General features: G+C 48.1%; 3 protein-coding genes across 3 annotated transcripts; 1 reads left to right on the top strand and 2 right to left on the bottom strand.

The window, feature by feature from the left end:
- The first annotated feature begins 3 nt into the window (after positions 1–3).
- Positions 4–5,077, top strand: NKAP (NFKB activating protein). Its single transcript, XM_030229001.2, has 9 exons — positions 4–260; positions 670–750; positions 1,122–1,195; positions 1,412–1,531; positions 2,127–2,172; positions 2,558–2,673; positions 2,823–2,898; positions 3,365–3,514; positions 4,787–5,077. The coding sequence occupies exons 1-9, from the start codon at positions 25–27 to the stop codon at positions 4,959–4,961; spliced, it is 1,074 nt and encodes a 357-aa protein (XP_030084861.1). The 5' UTR covers positions 4–24; the 3' UTR covers positions 4,962–5,077.
- An 876-nt stretch (positions 5,078–5,953) lies between these two features.
- Positions 5,954–8,807, bottom strand: AKAP14 (A-kinase anchoring protein 14). The gene is made up of 6 exons (XM_030229002.2): positions 8,584–8,807; positions 8,336–8,450; positions 8,172–8,263; positions 7,836–8,015; positions 6,809–6,861; positions 5,954–6,480 (listed from the first exon to the last, which is right to left on the bottom strand). The coding sequence occupies exons 2-6, from the start codon at positions 8,445–8,447 to the stop codon at positions 6,393–6,395; spliced, it is 525 nt and encodes a 174-aa protein (XP_030084862.1). The 5' UTR covers positions 8,448–8,450; positions 8,584–8,807; the 3' UTR covers positions 5,954–6,392.
- Positions 8,808–10,045: 1,238 nt separating this feature from the next.
- NDUFA1 (NADH:ubiquinone oxidoreductase subunit A1) lies at positions 10,046–10,852 on the bottom strand. Its single transcript, XM_009090367.4, has 3 exons — positions 10,710–10,852; positions 10,432–10,521; positions 10,046–10,141 (listed from the first exon to the last, which is right to left on the bottom strand). Exons 1-3 carry the CDS (start codon positions 10,809–10,811, stop codon positions 10,121–10,123), a joined length of 213 nt encoding a protein of 70 aa, XP_009088615.1. The 5' UTR covers positions 10,812–10,852; the 3' UTR covers positions 10,046–10,120.
- Positions 10,853–10,883: the final 31 nt, after the last annotated feature.

Raw genomic sequence — 10,883 nt, 5'->3', positions numbered from 1 at the left:
GCCGGAAGCGCCTCCGCTTCCGCCATGGCGCCCGCTTCCCGCTCCCGCTCCCCGCCCGCCGCCAGCTCTGAGCGCCGCAGCCGCCGCTCGCGCTCCCGGTCCCGCGAGCGCAATGGCCCGAGGCGCCTGAGCCACCGGCGGAGCCGCAGCCGGTCCCGCAGCCCCGGCGCGCCGCGCTCCTCCGCGCACCACGGGCACCACCACCACGGCAAATGGCCCGAGTACTACGAGAAGGAGAAGGAGGAGATCCTGCGGCAGAGGTGAGCGCCGGCGCGGGTCGGGCCTGCCCTGCCGAGCCCCGCTCCGCACAGAAGGGACAGCGCTCCCGGGAAGGGCGGGTGCCGCGGGAGCGGCCGGGCCTGGTTCTGTACGGCCCCGTCACGGACTCACAGCCCCTTCACGGGCTCTCCGTGCGTTCCCCGCGGGCAGGGCCGCCGAGGGGACGGGATGGAGCTCGGCTGGAAAGGGGTAACAGCTGCTACCGCCGATCCTCTGCAGTGTGCGAGCTCTGCTGCCAGGCTGCCCTGCGAGCTTGCTCCTTGCTCCGAGTTGTTCCTTACCCTTACTGCAGCTGCTTTAGGCGATTAGAAACACTGACATGTAGGACTTAAAATGTTTGTCTGCTGGGTCTTGCAAACTAGGCGTCAGTGACAGTGTTTTCCTTTACAGGAGACTCAATGAAAGAGAGAGAATTGGAGAGCTGGGGGCACCTGAAGTCTGGGGGCTGTCACCAAAAGTTCCTGACCCAGAGTAAGGCATATTCTTTCTTCATGTTTTTTATAATATTAATTACATATCAGTTCAGTTTATAAAAATGCTTTATCCCTGCGTTAGCCATGGTGTCACAATACTTATTGTATCAGTTCCCTTCTGAAGCAACATAATGAGATTAGTATTTCTTCCACCAAATAATTCCAACATACCAATTATGCAATATGTGATTTATTGTAGACCAGGTGACTGTTGTGTTGTGGTTCTGACAGCAGTTCCCAGGCTAAATTAGCTCTTTAATATTTTACTCCCTTGCAAGGATTGACTCAAAATGTCTTTGGTTATATGTGTACCTTTGATCTTGAGTACAACAAAACAGATTTTAAGTAGCAAACTGTTATTTTATTCAGTTCCGATGAGCACACACCGGTAGAAGATGAAGAGGCAAAATCTAAGAGTAGTTCTTCAGATTCCAGCTCAGAAGGTATTTTGTTTGGCTTGCACAGCTTTTTTGAAAATAGGAAGCTACTGTGGCTTAGAATCTGCTGCTGCTGCTTGCAGGAGGTTCCCTGGCTTAGACAGGTGGAAGTGGCTGGGGTGGGCTGCAGCTCAAAGGAGAGCATTGCTTTGGGAAGACTAGGGAATACAAATGGAACTAGATGCTCTTTGTTCTCTAATGTTGTGTTTTAAAACATTCCAGAGGAAAAGAAGAAAAAGAAGAAGAAAAGACAAAAGAAAAAACGTAAAGCATCCAAAAGAAAGCGCAGGAAACATTCTGAGGACAGTGACAGTGACTCAGAGTCTGAGCAGAACTCCAGTGGTAAGACAAGAGAGTTTCAGCTTGGAGTCTGGCCTCAGGAAATGGGATTTCTGAATTTAGCATCCACTGGGCCTCTCATGCCAGAGATTTGTTTGATATGTTTTCATACGACCAGTACTGCAGGGAGCTTTCTACTAACGCTTTCCCAGTGTAAACAAGTCCCATCATGGGGATGTACTGGGGCATTCTGGTGGAGGCAGTTAGTGCTGGGAATGGCTCAGGGTTAGGGTAGTAGTTAGGTTAATTGGTAGGGAGCGTGGTTAGTGTAATTCTTAGCAGTAGGGTTAGGGGAGTGGTTAGTCTTGGGGTTGAGAGAGTAAAAGAGCCTATGGCTCTAGGAGCACTGGGACTGGAAAAGGCATGCCAAGGCAATCTCAGCAAGGCCCCAGCTTTGCTGTTCCTACATCTTTCTGACCTGGAAAACCCATATTATTGACTTTGGGTTAGGGCTAAGGCTTAGGGTTAGGGTTGAGGTTCACAGCTCCGTGAACACTGGGGCTGTAAAAGGCATGACATGTCGTTCACAGGGCAGTAAGCTACTAAGTTATAACTAATAATTTTTTTTTTTGATAATACATATGCTTTCTTTTTTTAGATGAAGATAAAAAGAAAAGCAAGAAGAGGAAAAAGAAGAACAAAAAGTAAGTGTTGTGGTTGCTGTGTCATTTTGGCTGCTGTTGGCTGGAGGACAGCTCAGTTTTCTTCGCAGGCCCTGAGGGAGCGTGAGGACCTTGGGTAATTTGCAAGAACTGGAAAATATATTAATTTGATGGATTTTATTTAAATCTACACAATTGTGCAGCACAAACAACTGTAGAGCCACTTTCTAACACTCCATGAAAGTCAAAACAGAACATATATATATTGTCTTGGCTTTGTTGTAAAGTGTTTTGTATGAAACAGCAGACAGCCATTCTTCCTATTGGTGTATGTTGCCTTGAGAAACTAATTATTTGAGTATTATTCCAAGCACCTTCCTTAATTTTAAATTTTGATAAATAGTATGTCTGTCTGGCTTTATCACAGGAAGAAGTATAAGAAAAAGAAAGCTAAGAAGAGCAGGAAGGAATCCAGTGATTCAAGCAGTGAAGATTCCGACGATGAAATGCTTCAAGGGGATGATCTCTGGATAGAGAGGTCAAGTAGGTTCACCTGACTTTAAACTTGGGTGGAAACTTCTTGATGTCCTTTTTGTGAATTTGTTGTTAGGTGTTGCTGACCTGTGTAACCCTTCTGATAACAGAGAACAATGGACACAAGATTAATCTTCCTCATTATTTGATTGTTGCAGAAAATACTGAAGCTGATAGTTTGATTGGACCAGAGGCTCCCAAAACTCACGCATCTCAGGATGACAGGCCTTTGAAGTGAGTAGCCAACTCCCATGGTACTTTGATCAAATCAAGTAAATCAAGTGTTAATGTTACTGTTCAAAAGGGCTGTTGCAACAATAATGCATGCAGAGGGAAAAATGCTGTGCCAGAAATTCACAGACAGAAGTTCTAGTAGTGCTAGACTTTCCCCTGGCCTTAATTTGGGTAGAAGAGTCTGGTTTATGCTTTTTAGCCTTGATTCCTAGAAAAATCAATTGTAAGTGCCTTTATTCTAAACATCTGCAGTATTGTGACTTTGTAGTGTCATCAGAATGAAGTCATCAGAACGAACTTATATTGTAAGATGTTGTTGCTAGTGTTGCCATAAGGAAGAAACAGGTCAATATGTGGGAAAGAATAAGAAAGTGTTTAAAAATGCAGCTGTATATAGTTGAAGTTGGATGTTTTGCTCAGGCTCTCTCTATCTGAAGCTATTGACATCACCACTTTTGTTTTTTAGCTATGGCCATGCCCTCCTGCCCGGGGAAGGTGCAGCCATGGCAGAGTACGTCAAAGCAGGGAAGCGCATTCCCCGCAGAGGCGAGATCGGCTTGACCAGTGAAGAGATCGCTTCGTTTGAGAGCTCTGGTTACGTCATGAGTGGCAGCAGGTATGGTTTTGATGATGGCAATGGTTCAGTGGAATTTTCAAGAGCTGTTTTCTCTGCTGGCTGAAAAGAAGACTGCTTCAAAGCTCTACTTGCAAGCATGGAGGAGAAGGTGCTCTGTTTGCAATAATCTACACTAAGCTCCCCATTGCTAGAGATGGCTAGTGAGTTTTTCAAGGACACTTTCTCCTCAAGAGCAAAAGTTCTTCACAGGCAATACTCTTCTAATTATTTCACATGAAGTGGTGCTTGTGTCAGGTGGCTCAAAGGTGGTCTGTTTGGACAGCCCTGGGGATGTGCTGGCCCTTCAGCAGGAGACAAATCAATGTATGAGAGGTTGGCTGCACTTTTTTTCTGTATGACCAGCAGGAATCTCACTTAAATTGTGGTGAGCCAGCAGCTGACACACTGGGGGTAGGGGAGGCTTCTGGCTGACTGCCTGAGAACAGACATCCCCAGAAATCGGTTCCTTGCTCTGCCACACTCCTTCCTGGGAAGGTTAGTGTGCAGTTTGGATACTCTAGTTTAGGTATCTGTTTTGCCACTTGGCAGGGTCAGCACAAAAGATTCAGATACCAACTTTAAGGACTAAGTATAATTTGCTACAGTGCAAAACTGCAAAGAATTACAAAGGATAAGCTAAGTCATGCACCTAATGATTACTGCAAAAGATTCTCTAGAGTGATTAAGATACATCACCAGTTACCCTAATACTTTACCATCATCCAGATCTTCATATGAGCTAGGGAGCCACAGTCACAGCAAAGGATTGGAGAACCATTCCTGGGAATTCCTACATGATGTGTCCACCTGTGGGAGGGCTCAGCTTTTGGACTGTAGCATAAACAAGCTTACACAACTTTTAGTGCAGGAACATTTGGTTTCATCCACCTCTTGGCTTCCACCCACAGCCTGGCCAGGGCTCAAGGAGGAGCCAAGGGAGGTGGTTTTGATCATATACCTTCGAACATGGCCAGATGTCTGATTTCATGCCTTTGTCTGGCTCTAAATGCAGAAAGACAAGTATATTCTTATCACACTACATATTTTACTAATGATCATGGGTATTGCCTTAGTGAGTGGATACAAATATAACAATTTGTTGGAAGGTTCATCTAGAGGTCAGCTTTGGCTCAGGGCCTGTTGTTCAGGCTTTAGTACATCAGTATCTTTATTTAAAGCCCCTGAACACATTCAGGGCAGTTGATGGCTGGAGGCTGTGCTAGGGCACTGACAGCCCCTGCCCATGCTGATGTACCCCGTGTTCCCCCGCAGACACCGGCGCATGGAAGCTGTGCGGCTGCGGAAAGAGAACCAGATCTACAGCGCAGATGAAAAGAGAGCTCTGGCATCCTTCAACCAGGAGGAGAGGAGGAAACGAGAGAATAAGATCCTTGCAAGCTTTCGAGAGATGGTCTACAGAAAGACTAAAGGCAAAGAGGAAAAATAATGCTTCATTTGAGCTGTACACTATAGCTTGCACTACGTGGCAGCTAGCGCAGTCCAGTTGTGATTTGAAGAAAGCTGCAGGTGCTGCAGCACCTTTCACCCAACAGGGCCAAGCCTCAGGAGTGGATTACTTGTGTCAAGGACACAGAGTTATTTTCATCAGATTTTCTTGGATGGTTTGTTTACCATGTACAAGGAATCCCTGTAAAGAGAAAGGCAGGAACAGGTGGGAAAGGTTAGAGGTGTCAGTGTTCTGCACTCGCTTTGAATCCAACAAGCCAAAGGATCCCATGGGAAGGTTTTGTTACCTAATGCCAATAAGTGTGATTTTTTTTTTATTCCATTTATTTGTATTAATCATAGGATTGTTTAGCTTGGGAAAGACCTTTAACAAGCTACTAGCACCAGTAGCAAAAATGAAGGAACTCCTGAGTTCCTGTTTTAAGATCCAGGACAGTCCACTATTTTTTCACAAGTCTTTTAAATTTAGGTTTTTCCTCAAAACAGTTGAGTTTGGTTTGTGATTCAAACCAGACATGTACATATTTGTAAATCAGTTTGTAATTTAATACAGATGGGCTTCAGTTACTTTAGAGCAAGCAGATGGCAACTGAGGTGTAAAGTAACAGTAACAGGAGGGTCTGATCTTCAATCACTGAAACACATGGTGAAGACCTAAGTTGCTTGCTTCTTTTTCTCCTATGTTATACATAGGCATAAGTGCAGTGGGGTGCAGTGATTGGAGCCCCTGGATGTACGCAGGTGGTAACAAGGATGTATCTTTCAATTTATTTGAAATGTTTTTGTTTATGGAAGTGTTCTAGATTAAAGCCTTGTTTTAACTCCTGTAGTATTTTACTTTGGTCTGTTTCAGCAGTATTACATGGCTTGCTTTAAAGTCTGTGCTTGGAGGCTTTGCTCAGGCAGTGCTTATGTGGTGGTTAAATTTGACTCAACTGCATATTTCCAAACATCTCTCCTAGAACTTCTTTTTCTCAAATGTTTTTAAACCAAAATGGTTTTGAGAGATGGGTTGTTTCTTTCTCGTTCTCCTAATTTATTTTTTTTCCTCTAAGTCTAGCAACAGAGATGTCTTGTATATTTGTATCAAGAAAATAAAAGTCCTAAAGTCCTATAATGTTTTCCCTGGAGTTCCATGGACCTGGCATTCACAAACAGCAAATCCTGCCCAGCTACCTCTTCCCATTCACACTCTGGAACCTGGTTCCATCCTGCTGTCCCCACCTGTGCCTGCCAGGGACTGTCACACACAGCCAGCTGCCATGGCAGGGCATAGCTCATTTTGCACAGGTTCAATGCTTCTTATCTATCCACAAAGTAGAAATGCTGCTAAGGAAGAGGGTTTTTTTCTTCCCATCATGTTTATTTGGTTCTCCACAACAGAGGCCTGGTAATGGTGTATTGGAGCTGCTCATCGGGAAGCAAGTCTTTCTGCACACAGTATTTTATTTTCAATTATGTCCTGAAGCCACTTTTCTCTAAATTCACACTGTTCTGGCCTGGAGAATGGAATAAAAAGAAGGTATATTGTAAGCATGATACTAAATCCAAGTTTGGCCAGGTGAGAGCTGGCCTTTATCCACCATGTAAGGCTATCTGCTGCAATAAAGACCATGTAAAGCAGGATAAATTTCTGAGAATGCAGATGCCCACAGGGTGGCAATTCATGCCTTTGGGAGTGAGGCTAGTGATAAGCAGGGTCATTTCACAGAGAAGATTTTGACAGCTTCCACTTCTCTGCTGTTATTGCAAACTTATTTACATCAAGCTCCCTGTTTGGTTTTGGAATGGAAAAGCTTGCTAAAACAGAAGAGTAATAACATTTACCTGCGAATCAGCCTGCTGGACTCCAGTCTGTAGAACACCTCCACAGGTGCAGTCTGCAACACAGCAGAGACAGAACAGAGGCCATGTACAGCCCCTCAAAAAGCAGACGTAATTAAGTGAGGGATACTGTTTACTTTAAAAATAACCTGGGTATTTGGTTGGGGCAGAAGGGAATATGCTGCTCAGGGACTGGCTGGACATTGGTTGGAGATTAGTGAGTAATTGTTTCATTTGCACTACTTGTCTTTCGTAGGGTTTTTTCGTCAGTTTGTTTTTATTTTCCCCAAATTGTTACTATTATTCTATTTATTTTTTAATATTATTAGACTTTTTTTACACTTTCAATTCTCTCCCCCATCCCATGGTGTGGGGAAGGAGCGAGCAAACAGCTCTGTAATGCTCAGTTGCCAACTGGGGTTAAACCACAGACTATGATTTGGGGATCTATAGCTGATAAGTAGAAACACTAAGGTTCAGTATGACTTAAGCCTAGAGGTAAGAAGTCTCCTCAGTGCAATTTATTTCATTTTTTTCTCTTGAGTTGCAAGAGTTCATTTTACAGGTGCAAACTTCAGGCTGATCAGGAAAAGGATTCTGAGACAGCTTGAAGAGTGAAGTGCCACTCCCTCTCTACTGAGCCCTCATTCTGTAACTCACCTCCACTCAACCCTTCTTACAGCTGCCCAGAACAACTGTTGCTTGGAAAGGGAAGATGGTAAGAGCAGGAAGGCAGATATAGGATCCTGCCAGATTCTGTTTGTCAAGTTCTATCAGTCAGTGATTTGGGAACTAACCCAGCCTCCTGCTCTGTGCCTTGCTCCCCTTGCCAACCAATGGCATGTTTCTAGGCCACATCTAAATCTCCTGCCATTGTTCTTGTAATGTCCAGGTCTTGTCAGCATCTTCACAAGAACTGCTGGCTCCTTGCCAGCTTCTCCACTGCCCTGGCATTTCCCTGCGTCAGGAATGCCCCTGAACTCTTGCCTCTTAAAGGACTAGTCCATCCACACCATTGCTGAGTACTTACGTCAGGTTTGAGTTTGGAGATCACTATAACAAAGTAGACACTCGCCGTTGCTCGTGGGATGGGTTTTCTGCGTGTTGGGAGGCCCCAGCAAGCTCTGTAATGGTACCTCTTGCTGTCCTTCAGTTCTTCTTCCTCGAGAAATTCTGAGTGGTGAAGCCAGCTTTCATGAATGTCCCATGTCTGTTGAATAAACACATCACACTGAGACTCCCTACATCTTGTAGACCTGACTTGAGTGTGGTGCTAAAAAGGAACAGAGGCGCTCTCCTTCGAATTTTCATACTTCTTAACAGTGAGAAAGTGTGGCCTTCCTGAGTGGATGGAATTGTGACTCACAGAAATTAGTTCTTCAATTTGCTGCTGTCCTTTCTCCACTGTGAAGTTCTTGGCTGTGGTCCATGGGATATTTTTGATGACATGCTTGCTTTCTGAAACAGATAAAATGCTGACAAATCCTCCTGAAAAGACTCCAGCACATTCTAGTAGAGCAAACACAATACCTTTCTCTTTTTCCCTGTCCTCTGGAAGACAGTCCTCTGTGCTGCTTCTCTCATCTTCTGGGGGGATGTGATCTTTTTCCTCACTGCCAGCTTCTTCCTTTTCCTCCTCCATTGTCTTCACATTTAGAGAGATAAACGCACAAACGTGGAGCGAACACTGGTCTAAGAGCTGCAGGCCCCGACTGAGGAGCACGGGGAGCAGCGGGCAGTCCTTCACGGCCCCTGGTTCGTACCCCGGCCCTGCTCACCCCGCTTGGCGCTCCCGGGCCGGTGGCTGCTTCTCCCCCGCGGACCGGCGCGGCGGCGGCCGGGGCCCGGGGCGCTGCAGTCCCGGGGTGGGTGTGGGAGCCCGGGGGGCCGAGGCCCGGGGCGCTGCGGTCCCGGGGTGGGTGTGGGAGCCCGGGGGTCCGGGCCCGGGGCGCTGCGGTCCCAGGGTGGGTGTGGGAGCCCGAGCCGGGCCCGGGCCCGGCGCTGTCCCCGCCGCTGTGCGCGGCCCCGCGGGCAAGGGCGGCGCGCCGTCACCATGGCGAGGCCGGGCCTGCCCCGCGGAAATCGCCCGGCAGCCGCTGTCTCCCGGGCAGGCAGGGCGGTATGAGCAAGAAAACAGCTCTGGGATCTTGGCAGGTTCTCTGCTTGTCGTATTTTTGCCACTCGGGGCAATTCGGGAGGTAAAGCAGCCTCCAGTCTGTGCCCTGCCAGAGGCTCTGTCCGGCCCGGTGCCCTGAGGCCCTGCAGGCTCCGAACAGCAGCGCTGGCAGCACACAGACCTTCACAGGGAAAGGATCACAGGGACTGTACAGCAGAAGCCAGAAAGGTTTTAGCAGATCACAGCAAATCACTGTATTCCCAGCTGCTCCTCTTCCAGCATGACAAGAGGCCGTGGGGCAGGAGCAGAGATTGCCCTGCAGCTCATGTTGCCAGACCATGGTGAGCTGTGTCCCCGCAGGTCCATGAGGGTGCAGAGATCCACACGCACCCCAGGAGTGACCCACGCTGGAGCAGGTGGATGTAGCCAGGCTGTGACCCTGCGGGAAGCTCATGCTGGAGCAGGCTCTGGCAGGACCCTTGTGCCCATGGAGAGAGGAGCCCACTGGAGCAGGTTTGCTGGCAGGAAATGTGACCCTGCTGGAGCAGCTGGTTCCTGAAGGACTGCAAGGGACTGTGTGGAATCCATGCTGGAGCAGTTCATGAAGAACTGCAGCCCAGGGGAAGCACTCCCCCTGGAGAAGTTAGTGAAGGAGTCTCCCATGGGAGGGACTCCATGCTGGAGCAGGGAAAGAGTGTAAGGAGTTGTCCCCAGAGGAGGAATGAGAAGCAGAGACATGGGATGACATTGACCACAACCCCCAGTCCCCATCACCCTGTGCAGCTCAGCAGGGAGGAGGGAGAAAATATAATGAGTGAAGCTGAACGCAGGAAGAAGGGAGGAGTGGGGGGAAGGTGTTTTATGATTTAACTTCTCATTACCCTGCTGTTATCTGACAATACATTAAATGAATTTCATACATTAATGAATTTCTCCAAGTTGAATCTTATTTGCCTGTAACAGTAACTGATGAATGGTCTCTCCCTCTCCTTGTCTCAACTCTCGAGCCTTTCAATGTATTTTCTCCCTCCTGTCCAGATGAGGACAGGAGGGACAGAGTGGCTTTGGTGGGCACCTGGTGTCCAGCAAGGGTCACCCCACCACAGCAACACAAATACAAGGGCTGAACACATGTATAACTTTATTTAAGAGTTAAATCATTTTCTATAGATAGATGAATTTTTCAAAGCGTTGACACCTTAGTTTATGTTCTCCAGACCCTGAAAAAGAAAAAATAACAGCTATATATTTGTGTAATTCTTGCCACTAATGTGCAATAGGGCATATCTGAAAATACAGATTTTCAAACACTATTCAATTACCCAGGTCTTAATTAGAACAAAAATTAAAATGCACATCCCCAGAGGCAGGCCAGCTGCAGGCATCGAGTGAGATCTGACAAGAGCAAGCAGTGCCCACCTGAGCGGCCATGCCAGAGCTCGGGGATGGGGGAGCAGCCCCTGGGCCCCGCTTCCCCCCGGCGGTACCTGCCCAGCGACCCCAAACCTGCCTTGGACACAAAGTGTTTGTTGACACCCGATAGCCGCCGGTCCCTTTCCATCAGCGTCCACTCGTAGGGATAGCGGGCGATCCTCTTCTCCTGCAGGCACAGAGAACTGCCTGAGAAGGGTCGGGCAGGGGCTCCCGAGGGAAGGCGGGGTAAGGGGAGCCCCGGGAGGAAGGGATTCCAGAGGAATGCAGGGGACTGGGGGATAAGGGCGGCCCCGGTGGGGAAGAGGAGCCTCAGGGTCCCGGATCCGGGGACCTGCCGGCCCGCCCCACGCTGACCTTGCCGCCGTTACACAAGCGGTGCATGAAGATGGTGGCCAGGCCGGGGATGCTGAGGCAGACGCCCATGATGGCCATGCCGGGCAGGATCTCGTACCACATCCTGACGGTGCTGGTGTCGGTGTCGGTGCCGCTGCCCCTGCGCCGAGGGCCGGGGCACTCCCGGCCTGCCCC

The sequence above is a fragment of the Serinus canaria genome, chromosome 4A (genome assembly GCF_022539315.1).
Source record: "Serinus canaria isolate serCan28SL12 chromosome 4A, serCan2020, whole genome shotgun sequence".
Classification (NCBI taxonomy): Eukaryota; Metazoa; Chordata; class Aves; order Passeriformes; family Fringillidae; genus Serinus; species Serinus canaria.
Note: the sequence above shows the minus strand (reverse complement) of the source record. Positions and strands in the feature narration are given on the sequence as shown.